The sequence below is a fragment of the Oxyura jamaicensis genome, chromosome 3 (genome assembly GCF_011077185.1).
Source record: "Oxyura jamaicensis isolate SHBP4307 breed ruddy duck chromosome 3, BPBGC_Ojam_1.0, whole genome shotgun sequence".
NCBI classification, from domain to species: domain Eukaryota; kingdom Metazoa; phylum Chordata; class Aves; order Anseriformes; family Anatidae; genus Oxyura; species Oxyura jamaicensis.
The window spans coordinates 41,384,475-41,400,054 of record NC_048895.1 but is presented as its reverse complement, the minus strand read 5'-3'; the positions used below and the strand labels follow the sequence as shown (position 1 = coordinate 41,400,054).

The following is a 15,580-nucleotide window of genomic DNA, read 5'->3' as shown; positions in this document are numbered from 1 at the left end:
TTCAATTGACAATCTCCATTTCCAATTTTGGGGAAATGCTTAGTGAGTTTGGGGAAATATTCCACTGAGGTCAAATAAAGATGTACTCTGTGCTGCCTAGAACATCCAACCCTTCTAAGTAGTAATTATTATTTATTACATGAACCTAAACTCACTCTGGAGCTCAGACAAGAAAGGCAGAGAGCAACAGGAGATTAGGAACTCTTATATTCAGAGGAGAGTGCTAATGATTTCCTTCTACTATTTTACAAGAAACACTGAAAAACACAGGAAAAAATGAGGACATTGGACAAAATTAATTTCCAATTAAAAGTTCTCCAATTAACAAAAGTAGTAAAACATACATACAAAACTAGCTTAATATTCCACCCCCCAAAAAAGAAATTCTCTTCCTCTGTCTACCTCTGTTTTGTTTTAAGCAACTGTTAGTCACAGGAGAACACAATTCTGGTAGACACCAATATGTTTGACACAATCGCTACCCTTGAAACTGAATAAGCATTAAAAAAATAGTTATATCACCATTATAATCAACTGGATTCATCAGCTGATTCAGCTTCAACAGACAGATATTGACTTTTGCATTGAAAACACAATCTTTACTTTAAATGAACATAAAGCATGGTTTCTAAAATTGAACTAAAAGCCTTCATAAACCTGTCCTTCCAAATTATTCAGAGGCTTTGAATTTACTTATTAGTTTTTAACGAAGCAGATTCACTTTATTGAACCCAATAAACTTTATAATTTTTCTCTCCAAATTTAAAGCATATGAATATTTCATTGCTGGTGCAGTTAATTCATTACATAGTCTCAATCACAATTTCAGTTGTCTGAACCCAGAAGCCTTCTATTCTACTAAAACTACTGCAAGTTAATCAGAAAACTATTTTTTAAAAAAAAAAGCAGAGATTTAGATGCAGAGACTTAATATGCCATATTCTTTTTCCACCTTACCTGTAAGCAGTATTAATAAAATATATTAGATGTGTTTTCATTTGCATTCAACATTTGTACACAGCAAAGGACAAAAAAGACTGGACTATTAAAAGTTTAGTCATAATCTTTCTCCCACTCACAGGTATAAACAGAATCACTGTAGTCTTAATCATTTTTCTTAAGCTGCAATATATTTAAAAGACAATTTGCTTAGAAATTCGGATCTCATTTTGTCTATGAAAACACACTCTGAATAAGTATTGGCAAAAAATCAAGGGAAGTGATTAATTTGCATTAGAGATCCATGTTTTTCAATATTACCTTCATAATATTTAAGATTCTCCCCTCCCGAAAAATGAAAAAAAATTTCTTTAAATAGAAGTCATATCCTACATACCCCTTGTTCATCCAATTTAAGCAGCTGTTCAGGTACTTTGGGTGAGTTGGAAGCCTGCCTCAGGCATTGAATGCTCAGCTCTGGTATTACATATTCCAGTACCTCTTTGAGAGGCAGACCTCTTGCTGTGCCATGCCTTGCAGTGGATGGTATAGCATCTTCTAAAATTGCTCCTCTAAGTGTGGTAAGCTGCAATAAAGGTACAAAATATTTTTAATTCTAATACTACAAAGGCTCAATGATATTCAGGTTTTATAAAAATCATTGAAGAAAGAGTATGAAGAAAGACACCCATATTTTCAAATTTTTAAACCAGTAAAAAAGATTACAAAATGACTTTCAAAAAGTAAACAGGCCCTTATTGTCTCAATGACATTATTTGTGGCCAACAGGACTAAGGAAGTGATTGTCCTTTTGTACGTGACACTGGCGAGACCACACCTCAAATACTGTGTTCAGTTTTAGGCCTTCCACTACAAGGAAACAGAGTTGTTTGAGTGTGTGCAGAGAAGAGCAATGGTGAAGGGATCAGAAAACCAGACTTATGAAGAGTGACTGAGGTCATTCAGTCCGAAGAAAAGGAGGCTGAGGGGGAGACCACATCACTGTCTACAATTAACAGAAAGCAAGATGTGGAAAGGACGGTGTCAGTCTCTTTTCTTATGTGACAAGTGATGGGACACGAGGAAACAGTCTCAAGTTGCACCCGTGTGGGATAGGTTGGATAGGAAAGGAAGAATTCCTTTACAGAGAAGTTGATTGAGCATTGAAACAGGATCTCTGGAGATATCTAAGATACATGAAGATTTGGCACTAAGGAACACACTTTAGTGATGGGACTCAGTAGGTCAGGTTGATGGTTGGACTTGGTGATCTTGAGGTCTTTTTCCAACCTCGATGACTCTATGTTTCTAAGCTTTTTGTCTAAAGAAATTCACTGATGATCTTATTAACTTATTTGAATTCCTAAGATTTTTTTTCAAAAAAAGAAAAAGAATTTCAAAACAGCAGAAAAACTGAAAGTTATTAATTTTAATGCCATACTACCCTAGAAAACACAGTAGTTGAATGTGAGGTTGGACAGCTGAGGTAAGCTACAACTAATGGCACCTTCATTTACCTTAACTACCTGTTTTTTAAACCAATCTGCTTTATTGCCACTGGATTTTGCAGAAAGGGACGGTTCTTACTGGTGAGTCAACTAAATCACCACTCTCCTCACACAGAGAGGCCTCTTTTATATGGGAATGAAGGAAAAACCTAGCCTTAAAAAAACATTTCTACATCTGTTTGTAAAAGCACATGAGACAAGAGGCATCAAGAACTCTTCCCTGTGTTCTAATAGCAATAAAAAGCAACAGTCCTAAGGATAGTTAACATTGTGTCATTGTGTATTTTTATACAAATTAATTCTAGTTGCTGTCATAAACTAGAAATTACTTTTGCAACAGACACTAATTGGCTTGAAATAAAAATTATGAGAAATGCCGTTCTACAACAATCACAAAAGCTATTCTGCCAGATAAATAAAAATAATTGTCTTATTAACATATTAATAGAATAGAATGAAAAAGTTCAGTTAGAAGGGACCTACAAAGATTGAGTACAACTGCCTGGCTGCTTCAGGGCTAAGCAAAAGTTAAAGCATATTGATGAGGGCATTATCCAAATGCCTCTTGAACACTGACAGGCATGGGACATCAACCACCTTGCTAGGAAGCCTGTTCCAATATTTGACCACCATTAAGATAAGGACATTTTTCCTAATATATAAGTCTGAAACACTCTAGCGCAGCTTTGTGCCGTTCCCTTGCATCCTATTGTTGGTTACCAGGAAGAAGACTTTGGCACTTCTCCATTTCCCATCTGCAGGGACTTGAAATATTCCTTCCACAAATTATATAAAGTATATAAAAACATTTCTCTGAGAAGAAACCTTCTAAGAAAGTAGTCTGAAACAGAATACAAAGAAGTACACTTAAGTTGTAGTATAAGCTTTCATATTTTTCCCCTTTTGTTTTCCTTACATTTCTTTCCTAAATATTCTATTCCTACAATTAGAACCATAACATCTAGCAGCTTGATCAAACTTTATCTTCAGTTTAGTTGTTATTATCTGTTCCTATGTTTAAGTCTTGGAGATATGTAATTTCAGCCAACTTACCTTCTTTCGGATGCCTGTTCAAAAGGAAAAAAAAATACGTAGCAGGGCAGAAGAAAACTTTGTTCCAGGCAAACATCTCTTTCCCATTAACAGATTTACTTTCCAAGTTAGCAACCTATCCCCAGACAAACAACCAGTATTCTCAGTTAACATTCCAATTCCTTTGCAGAATTACTGAAAGAATATTACCTCACTTGTCCTGAAAACTATCCGATAGTTGAACTGAGATCCTTCTTTTTCCTTAGCATCTTCAACCTTCTCCCTCCGGATGCTGACTGCTACAGGTCCAAGATTTTCATCTATTCCAAAGTAATTCTGGTGTTCTTTTGCATAAAAGTGAATGAAGAATAAAAAAGCAAAATGAAAGATGAATCTCCTAGAAAGTGTTCAAATCCCATTTAAAAATAATTGTAGCAAGAAAAAAATATTATTTACTATTAAAAGTAATATACACTAAAGCTGCATTTCTAAGGAACTTGACAACCTAAGAAAATGAACTGACAAAATCCTCATGAAGGCCAGCATAGAACTGTACCTGAGACAGAGAAAGCCCATGAAACAGGTTGGGGAAAAACTCTGTTTAATTGCAGCACCCCACTACCTGATGGAGGGTTACAGAGAAGGCACAGTCAGACTCTTCTCCAAAATACAGAGACAAAAGACAAGATGCCACAGTCATAAGATGCAGCCCCTCACTGAGGAGAATCTCTGGCAGGTTGACAGAGAGTTTGTGAATTCTCCATCCTCGGTCAGAAGCTAGAGGGACAAGGTTCAGAACAGGTTGTGCAGAATCTACCTTTAAAGTTAGCTTTAAACATGGAATTGGACTGGATGATCTCCAGAAATTTCCTCCAGTCTGGTTTATGCTATAATTCCATGTTTTAAATAGCAATGAAGTAACACACCTGCTCACCACCTACCTTCTTTCCCTCTTTCCCCACCTCCAGCATTCCACCTGCATGGATTGTCTCCTAGTGTTAAATTAAAACTTGTAACCTTGATGGACAAATGGAACAGGATTTTACAGACCATAACAATATTAATTTGTGTGTGTTTGTGTATTGAGAGTGATAATCAGAGGCCAAACACTTTCAAAATTAAAGCTTCCCAAAGCTGCATATTCAGGCTTTAACAAGGGGTAAACGTCTCAGTTAAGGTTTCTACAGCCTTACATTTTGACGTAAATATAGAAAACGGTGTTCCAGTTACTAGATTTTTTGGCAGCTGTATTACTGAGCAGAAAAATGCAAGCTTGGCAGATGTCTGCTAACTTCTTGTACAACATAAGAGATACAAAACTAAAGATGTTATGAACATATATTAAAAAAATGATAAAATAGTTTCAAGAATGGGAATTGTAGAAACTGAAGTAAATTTGAAAATAACATTAGTATTGATATTGCAGGATGTGGAGAAAACATTTTTAATTCAAGGCTGGTGCTTTATTTGCTGTTTTTTAATATCAAACTATAAACTCATGAAGGTCTGCAGAATTTATTGATTTAAAAGTGCCAACTGGAGATTAAAGAGGAAAATAAGTTCTGTTTTCTAGCTGTTTGAAGAGAGACAGTAAAATACTCCTATTTTTTACTTTTTCATTTTGATGACTAGTTGCCAACATTCATCATAATCAAAAGGTTTTAACTATACAAGACTGAGTTAACATAAAAGATTGATAAGCTTTTAGGACTTTTTTTCAGTTTGATATCAACACACAGATACAATAACATTAAGAAATAGTTGCAGGTATTCCACAAATAAAAAGCACAGTAATAACAGTCAAGTCTTGAGGTATTATGAGGATAAATCACACAAGAGGAAAAGGACAACTCATGATGACATTTCAACATTTCAATTATCCTTAAAAAAAAAATTACAATTTTTTTTCCTCTTCTCTTCCCACTCTATCCCACAAAAATGTAGTTCAACAAAGGACACCATTAATAAATCAAAATCAAAAGATAAAATATTTTAGCTTTTGTAAACCTTAACTGGAAACTGAGAATATATTTTCCATAAACATTAACATATTTTACATCAGTATTGTTGGATTTGATTTTAACAATAGTTACAAAGCTTATAAATATGCAGTATAAAACTAGAGCTCATTTCACAAGACTGAATTCCAAATCTCTCATTTCTTGAAAGGGAATGGAATAATTAGTGCTACACATGCCAGGGTGTTTCTTCCATGCATCTTAAAACAGAAATAAAACTTGTATGCTGACAAGTGCCAATTACAAAACTGTGAACTAAATCAAATATGCAGAAAGTTGTTTCTCTTTCACAGATATCTTGTTAAAGGCAAAGAAAATCAGTAGCATTGCATATATCTCTATATACAAGTGACTATTGTTTGCTAAATTTTCATTTCATCCTTCCACAATTATTTTGATAAATTCAACTGTGCTATTAAATCTACAATTCAATGAACAGTCGGCTAGAAGAGCTCACTGTCATGGAATAGCATCAAGTAAGACTCAGCATGCATATAAATGTCATTTTTTCTTACACAGGAGATCAGCACAGCAGCAAGACATTTTGTTGCCTAAGGCAAAATGCCTGTTTTATTTCCTCTACCCACAATAAACTTCGCTTAGGTAAAAACTATGTTCAGCTGGAAGTAATCTTGAGATTCCCAAAAGCCCGATGCCTTCAGATAACAGATACTGAAAATTGAGTTTTTGCCCTGTTTGCCTTGACTTGCTTGCTCTCACTCCTAAAGAGTTTCTCCAATATAGATTTCTCTCGGGTAGCTTCTGTTAACAGCTCTATAAAAAAATATGTGGAACAGGGCATGGCTTACAGATAGCTGTAAAGGTAAGAGGGTAACAGCTTATTACTGAATATTAAATGCATCACAATATTTACTCCTGAAGAATGCTACCTACAGAACAACTAACAACAAGGACAATAACAATTTACATTCCCAGTATTATACTGTGTGGGATAAAACTCTCAGACACTATTTCTTAAGTTTTTAATGCTCTACTAACATAAGCATACTTTATTTTAGTCAAGAGATTATATGTACCTAACACAAGAACAAAAGTTAATTAGAGCTAATTACATTTGCATCAACTTTCCAGAAAGGTCATTAGTTTTATTTAAAGCATATTTAAAGTGGTTTCTCTTTGTATTTTCTTTCTCTCTCCAGGGGGATTTTTCTTCACAAACAAAGAATATGTTCAGCCCTTTGGAACCTGTAACTCCCCCACCATAAAAGCAGTTCACAAACTAGTCGTCTTTTATTTGGCTTAATCCTTGTCAGTCATTTCCATCTATGCCAATTCTCTCTTCTTTGTCCCTCAAAAAACATACCACTCTTTTCTCGGAAGTTTCCCTTCATTCTCTTCCACTCTGACCTGACTCCCTCAATATTTTTTGACCCTTTGCAACCTAACTTAAAAGTCATTTTGTACCTTTTAATTTACTACCCATCCTTGCTTAACTATGGGCCTTTTTCTTCCTTTTACAACACTGATCCAGATTCTTTCTTCTTTCTCTTTTAAATGTCTTTTTTTTTTTTTTTTTTAAACAGAGTATATGTTCTAGGTTTCTATTATATCGTGAAACTGTACTGGACCCTATTTCAAGTCCCTTGTGATGGGTCACAGGAGGAAGGAGTACAACACAGTACTCATTTCCTGCTGTTGAAATAGAGTTAGAAGGCAAAGGAAGCATGGTTTCAGAAAGGCTCAGGCAGTAGCCAACAGTCTTTGAAAGGACAGAAGCATTTTTTTTTTTCTTTTAATACCAGCAAAAAGACTGAACTACAACTCATAATATGGAAAGGCTAGAGAGGTAGTTTGGGGTGCTCCTTCCCACAAAAACAGGGATTGCACACACACTGCACGATGCAGTCCTGAATACAGACAAAGCAGGTCTATGAAGAAATCTCTCATCTGAATAACAATTCAAACCAAATTAGTTACTCAGTTCTGAAGGGTACCCTGCTGTTTAGCAGTTTGAACTTACCCCAAAAAATAGGATAAAAGTCTATGAGGAAGTCACAAAATAACTTTATTTAGGCTCAAAAACTAAATATAATCAAAAGCCCTCTGTTTAACGGGTACGCATACATGCATACATACATGTGTACAGTATGAAAGGCCCCAAGGACACAAGATAACAGTGGAATCCAGAAGACAATGAAGAGTCTCAATAATAAAACCCCTTCTTTTGGAAACACCTTTTAAGAAACATTGATTTCTACTCCAGGTATCAGTATTTCCAATACATTTGCTGGATTTAAGTGTTATCTTTTCCTCCTGCCCTCCAAGAAAGTTTGGTACAGAGAAGTTAATTTACCTACTGATCTAAATGAAACCACACTTAGCTTAGACAAATACTGTTTAGCTTTATACATAACCCAACGGTTGCTGATTCTTGCCGTTCCAGAGGGATATTAAGAGGTTTAATTTTAGTAGAGAGTTTGGTAATACTTGGGTATTCCTACAGAGAAGAAAAAAATTAACAAGCAAGAAAAATCTAATGCGTGCACACTTCAAATTTACAAAAACTTACCTTTTCCGTAGAAGAACTTGCGGTAATAGTACGCTCCAAGATCAATATGTTCTATGATGTAACGCTTCACTTTCTCTCTGTGAATTGACTGGTTTTCTCTTGGTACTTCCAGTACTGAAACACCAGCATTTGTGCAATGGGAACTCAGAGAGGACTCAAAAGAACAACTTTCACCTGAAGAAAAAGATGCTGAATTCGCCCTGGAAAGTGCAATCCGTCTATCTCCTTCTCCACCAGTTTCATTCCTGAAGTAAGGGCAGCTCAGTACTAAGTCATTGCTTTTCCCATCACCCTCATCAGCATCTAAATTCTCTTTTGAATTGAGATCCTCTTTGCTTCCCAAAGGCGATTCACAGTTTCCTGTTTGGCCTGCTGGCATCTGAGTTTGTGATGCAGCTGAAGCCCCAGTGGTTATATTTTTTCTTTTTCCCACGTTTACTCTGGTAGCCATTGCTTCATTGATGTTAAACAAAACGCTCTGAACATCATAATGAGCAAAACACTTCTGACAGTTCCAAGAGCGCACATTTCTGTCGAGTCTATCATCCAGATCAGAGGAAAACTTAAAGGTTTCATGCTCACTTTTAACTGTTCGCAATTTTCTAAATAGAGATGTTTCTACCGTTTCTGATTTTAGTCTCCTCTTGAAAGATTTCTCCCTGTCTCGACCAATGAGCAGCGCACTATCCATATAATCCAAACCAGAAATCCTGACAAACTCCCCCCTGGAAATCTGTGCAGCAGCATGCAGACTTGGAGAAACTGTAGGATCACAGTGGAAAAACTCAGAAAATCCAAATGGAGCAAGGGTTTTATGTTCAAAGTTTTCTACTCGGTATCCTCTTAGCATTGCAAAAAAGTTTTCTCCAGACAAGCCTTGTCTATCAATTGAAGAAGTACTTCCATACTCTCGATGAAGGGCTGCTCCAGTATTTGGGTTAACAGCATTCTGGTCTAACACATCTTCAGCATCGATATCACTTATCGTCACATCACTGTTGCTTCTTTGTCTAATGGGATGAAGTCCCCTTTGAGGAGAATGAACAAACAGATCTCCAATAGAATATTTTCCCTCTGCAAATTCCAGTTCTAGCTCTTCTTGTTGCCCTTCAGTTTGGTCATTTTGTCCATTTGGATGTACTGATCCAACACTTTCGTAACTAGCTGGAGATCTGCTTTCCCAAGCAGCTTTACTCAGCTCCTTAGAGCAATCCTTTTTAGGCGGCCATTCAGATACCCTTGCTCGAACACCCATTTTAGGCACAGCTGGTGTACCATTTGATTGATTATTTTCAGCTTTGCTAGATACATTTGAAGAAACAGGAGGACCCATGCTGCCATTCAAAGCTTTAAGCTTTCTTGCAAAATAATCATCAGATTGCATGCTTCTTGAAGACTCCCTGAACTTTGAGGAAGTTCTGCTAATTTTGTGCTTATCTTCTTGCAAAGACCTTTGATCACTCATGTCCAGTCAGGGGGAGGGGAATCACTAGTGTTACATAAATTTACTGTTAGCTTTATTATTACATTGTTTTTTATGGACCAGTAAACTGCACTATAAATATACAGTTACTGTCTTCCCAGAAGAAGCAGAACCCTCAGTGCACCATTTTTGTGCAACTCCTGTCAGGAGACCAATCTTAAAACATTTCCTTCAGTTCAGATGCGTTCAGTTCAGTGTTAATCCAGGCAAATTTCTGTTATCTGTTTGTAAAAGAAATAAAGAAGTGTATTAAAAAGTTTATAGTCAACAACAGTAAGCTTTCAATGTTGTTTGTGTATATGCAATGCCCTGTGAAACTGGAACCATGAGACTTGCTTTCTATGGTTTTATATTCCTTGCCTCCTGAACCTCAGCAAATACAAAAATCCCAGTTTCATCCCAGTTTCCCATATGATCCCTATAGGATGTAGTTTGGACCTACATATCTGCTCACGGGCCAACCAGTACATGCACAATGAACAGCAGACCAGCTTCTGCCAAACATAATAGACATAGACATTTTTTCCCCTCCCAATACTGACAGCAACTATTCCCTATCTAATCACCATTTTTTTGTTGTTGTTTTTTACATAACATGAAAGACGAACACAGACATCTCAGACATCTTTTTCAAGCTTGCTTGAAACAGACTAACACATATAGGAGTTACTGGGGCAAGACTGCTACATAATGTAAGCAAAATATATGAAATAGGGCCTTAGATAAACAAAAATATCCCATATAAAAGAACATTTTATGGATTAGTAAACTCTCTGGAGTGAGTAAATGTATTTTTTTTTCCTTCCCATAGAGAGATTTCCTTACGTTCCTTTATTTATGCTGTAGAAAAGTTAGAATTGCTTCTGTTACATTATATTCCTCTGGCTGAAAAGTTAGACTATTAATACAGCTACTGTAGTAGAGAACGTCTGCTGCCTTCCACAAATAAGAAAAGAGAATAGGCTTATTGATAAGTGTTAAGTCACTTACAAATTTGGAACTGCTAAGACATAAATATATATATATATTTCAAATGGCTATAATGTTCTTAAGGATGACCATGACTCATGCTGTGAAGATTCATTTGCAGGCAGAGCCCATGCTTTAACCCATTACATCAAACTATACTAAAATATTTATTCCTCTGAACAAAAGTGGCAACACAATCATCTTTTAAGTTGCTGCATATAAGCATAATTGCATTTAAGAGAGTTAAAGAAGTCAGCCTAAAGAATTAGACTGAAATATGAATTCTCCCCTTACTTCAGTGAAGATACAAAATGGTAAGAGGAACTCAGAAAAATTTTTCTTCCCACCTTATGTTTAAGAGAAAGAAAATCTCAAAAAAAAAAAAAAAGTGAGGCAGGGAGGCAAATTGAAATTTGACAGAATAGTTTTTCTGCTTGACGGGAAAAAGAAAAAAAATCCACAGAAAGGTGTGCTTGACACAGTGAACTTGAAGACTCTTCTGGTGAAAGAGGTTAAAAACCAAGCTAGAGTTACAGTAGCGCTGTGAGTACCAGGGTTTCTATGTGACTATTACCAGGAACAGGTAACAACAATGACAACAACATATCATAGCTTACTGTCACTACACAGACATTCCTCAGAACTCCTGTTCAATGGCCAATGATATCAATTAAAATAAAGTTTTCCGTTCCTCACAGGACTCGACTCAGAAAATTGTTTGAACAACTAACGTTCAGAAAAAACAATCTTTCAGAAGTAGCAGGTAGGATTCTTAAATACAGACTTATGAAAATATAACAAAAAGTAAAATACCAATAAATACATTTAACATATTTGTGGCACAAGTAATATTACAGAGGTGAAATAAAAGAAAGCTTCTGTGGGATTCACATGAACAGTTCACAGCAACTTTTTAAACATTTCTGAAGTGTTTTGTTGTTGTTGTTGTTGTTGTTTTGTTTATATATATATATATAAACAGTAACACTTTTACATAATTCAACTTTACCAGGTAAGAACACTGAAGGATGACCAAGCTATTCCAGAATCCAATATATCATTCTGCGAGAACATGAAGTAGTGAAAATGAAGAGATCGATTTCACATAGCAGGAAAAATATTTGGCTTCTTAAGGAAAATTAGTACTTTTGTTTTTATTTTTTTATATAATTACAGTAAATTACATCTTCTAGCCTTCTTGCCTTTACCTACACAAAATCATTCATAGAAGTCATTACTCTGTGTGACTTTAAAAAATAAAAAATAAATATAAATTCTTACAAAAAGAGAAAAATACATGGAAGGCCTTTTTTTTTTTTTAGTGTTAACCCTTTTTCCATCATAAACACTTGTGCAAAAGCAGTGATTTGAGCCAGGAACATAATACAGGTTGAAATTAAATTGGGTATGACATAGTGGGAGGCAAAAAAGAAAGAACAACAAATAAACACTACCACCCCATTTACTTCCAATCCAAATCCATCATGTGATTTACTATTTAGCCTCACAAACTGCTGTATTTGTACATAGCAGGAAAGAACCTGAATGCAACAGGAAAGCAAAACTTATTTTTTCCAGTGGTGTTAGCTTAAATATTTTGTGAAGTATAGCCTGAATATTTTAAAACAAAGTACAATGTAAGAAGTAGCATGTAAAGAACGAATTATTTTTTGCTATGTAAAGCTAGTGTGACAAAAGATCAAAGTAACATCTGTTTTAGAACTCTAGATTGACAATTTATTGGAAATAATATTTAAATAAGTGATACAATGTATTTATGTTATACTAGTAAACTTTTTTTTTTTTTTTCATCTGAAGTTGGCCTAATTGACAAAATCTGCCTGTTCTTAATTTAAAACATATACACTTTAGTACTGACCGCTCCTATAAATTCCTGTAAGTCACTACAGCAGCATGCTTTGGTTGACAGCTGACCTATGCTATTGGATAGCACTACGGTCTGTACTTTTTGATCTTCTTAATGTTTTTCTCTCTATGTAAGATTTTAGCAACTCACAAGCATTCACCTATAGATACTGTTGATACTGTTATAAACTGATTTTCTTCGCCAAGTTTAATAAACTATTATTTCCATAAAGAACGCTGTCCTGTCAACAGGACCATAAGTACCCCTCTCTGTATAGTCCTTTTGGTCAAATTCTTCATTTCTTTCTTTTCTTCTCATCCTAGCATTTAAGAATGGAATCACTGACAGTTAAAGCGAAAAGATAAAAAGCTGGATGCCGCCTACCCTGCTGCTTTGCTCTTGCCAACCCTTCCTGCTAAGGCTGCTGGATGTTATGCAAATATCTTAAGTTCCTTCCATGCTGCTACAAAGACTTCCTTCTGAGCTCAATACAGCAGCTGGTTTGTTAGCCACAGTTACAGTTCTTTAAGATGGAAAGCTTCCAAGTTTCCTGGGGACCTGGATTTATGCCCACAAATGTTCCTATGCCAGTAGCAGAGCAATGAATAAGAAGAGCACTATCAGACTACCCTGTCAAAAGGTGGCTGTTTGGTAACCCTGCCTCACGTCAGTCTTGATAGATGGAAATGAATTATTTAAGAAGTATTTCTGTGGTCATTTTGTTGATCAAGAATTTGGAAATCTGCCCCCTATTATTATGTAATGTTATCATCCTAAAAAGGATGCATAATTTGGATGAAAGCGTTAATCTCTACTGTTTATCAAGATTACAATTCCATAATACTGACTCTCAAGGTCTACTAATCTTAAAAAATAGGAAGTGCAATTTGATAAAATAGGAGCATAGGCAAGAAAAATACACCAAAAGCTAAAGATCAGACATTTCATTTGCATTCAATTCATTCTGCACAGCATTTTCTGTGTGCTCAGAGTCTGGTTAGTTTCCACTCTTAGGAGAAATACATCAAAAAATAGTGTTATGTATTCTGCCAGTATAGCAGAGTAATAGTTACGCAATGGCTACTTTATGGAAATTTGAGGTCTGCAAGAAAATTCTGCCTTTGGGTCCATCCTTTTAAGAACAATGAAAATGAGCATTGCAAAGGAGAAATAAATGTAGTTTTAAATTTATTGGTATTGTCACAAATTCTGAATCAGGTAACTCCACTGAACAAATCTGTCACAAAGTATTATTTCCTAAAACTAACCTATTTCCTAAAACTAACCTTGCTCATTGAAAGAAAAAAGAAAAAAAAAAAAAAAGTAATTTTGCAAAAACAGGAAAAATCATACAAAATTTTGTTCAGGCAATTTCTAAATTGACCTTTTTAAAGTTTATTTTTAAAGAACAACTGCATTAGAGGGTTTTATTATTATTTAGATATTTTTAGTGTATCTATTAAAAGCATTTATTTTTTAAATTTGCAGCCAAATTCTCATTTGCTTCTTAACTTAGAACTACTCAGTTTTTGGCAAAATTAGGGCTATTTTTGGTTTTCAAGTATGTGACCAAGATAGAGAATTCTGGTCACACTGACCTGTGACATCATATCGTATGACAGCTGATTATGTCACAGGAGAATTATTACTCTAGATTGGAGTACAGAAAAGGAAGATGAGCTCTTCAAGCATTTGTTTTCATGCAAATGTCTTTAGAAAACCATGATATTTAAGCATAATTGTCTTTAAATAGAATATTTCTTTCAAAGTATTCCATGAGGCTCAGTGAGTATTAAAAGATAACAGTAACTATAATTGAGCTGCTTATTCAGATTGCAGCTGTGGAAAATGGATTGGAAATAATAAAATGAACAAATTATGAGCACAGTTCATGAAAAAAATGGTTCCGATTATTATACATCAAATTTACAAATAAAGCTACAACTATTACAGTATAAATGGTTACTTCTCATATGCATATTTCAGGCACTTGATTAATATGCAGACATAGATAAGAGGCAAAAGAAAGATGGGAAGCCTCTCATTTGACTAACGGAAATACATCTGAGCTGCTATGCAATATTTGTTGCACACTTCCTTTGTTGTGCTTTCTTTAATTTATCATCTTCAGTTGCAAGATAAATGTGAAATAAGAAAAAGTGATTGCTGAAATGATAGTTACAGAAGCATACCTACCTACAAAATAATCTATCAATAATCATGCCACAGCTTAGATGACTTGGGGGCGGGGGGGGTGGAACTGGGGAGGAGAGGGTGAAGCTAATTAAGAGTGACACCAGCCTATGTGATTCTGAATAGTAGTATTAGACCACATTTCCTAAAGCAGTGCAGTTGCACAACTTTGGGACAGCTACAAAATTCAGTGGTAACCACACACTTCTTCAAATATAGTTCTCTCCTCCAAAAAACAACTGGCAGGTAGATGTAAGTATGGAGACATATACAATGTTTGATTTTGAAACAGTGGATCTTAAGAATAGAACTTAGAATTCTGCACTTGTTATGCACTTCTGCACATTCAGTGAAAGGTGGTGGTTTTAGTTTTTGTTTTAAAAAAGCATACAGTTATTCCCAGTATCTACAGGAATAATTGTATAAGATTTAACAGTAAAAAACAGTAAAAAACAGTAAAAAACAGTAAAAAACAGTAAAAAACAGTAAAAAACAGTAAAAAACATGAAACTCTGAATTTTTCCAGGAAAGGGTTGAAACAACACGTACAAGCACTGATCGTTCAGTTATCCCATGAGAAAGAATAAAAAAAAAAAAAAAAAACACACACAAAAAACCTCACAAATTATCGTAAACTAGTATCATTTTTGGCAGTCTGATTCTTTACTAATTGCAAATAGAAACTATATACCTGTCAGTCAAGTTCTTGTGTCAGTGAAAATTTTAAATAAACAGAATCCACTAAAGTGTCTTTGTTCCCTTTCATTCTTTCCATTCGTGAATCTACATGTCAGAGGGCAGGAAAACTAGAAAGAACCCTACTTACTGAGCTTTAAATAATCTGTTCCCTACAGGGAGACTAAAATGACATCCAGAATGTAGTTTACATGCATGTACATTACCTCTTCAGGACAGAAGTATGGCAGACCATATGACTAAGACATTTCCCTATCTTCAAGTATTTAGATGTACTTATCTCTCTGCCTGCAACATTTCATAGTAAATACAATTTCCTTCTAAAACCTTTATCCTTAAAAAAAT

At 35.1% G+C, this 15,580-nt stretch overlaps 1 protein-coding gene across 7 annotated transcripts in view; it reads right to left on the bottom strand.

The window, feature by feature from the left end:
• SIPA1L2 (signal induced proliferation associated 1 like 2) overlaps positions 1 to 15,580 on the bottom strand; it is a 136,744-nt gene that overhangs the window by 74,947 nt on the left and 46,217 nt on the right. For 6 of the 7 annotated variants that reach the window (XM_035320032.1, XM_035320037.1, XM_035320039.1 and 3 more), the window contains exons 3-5: positions 8,028 to 9,731; positions 3,690 to 3,823; positions 1,337 to 1,525 (exon numbers count right to left, since the gene is read on the bottom strand). In XM_035320032.1, the coding sequence (XP_035175923.1) occupies positions 1,337 to 1,525; positions 3,690 to 3,823; positions 8,028 to 9,492 (1,788 nt within the window). In that variant the 5' untranslated portion in view covers positions 9,493 to 9,731. Of the gene's footprint in view, positions 1 to 1,336; positions 1,526 to 3,689; positions 3,834 to 8,027; positions 9,732 to 15,580 lie in introns of all 7 variants that reach the window. The other variant, XM_035320034.1, reaches the window with a different exon arrangement.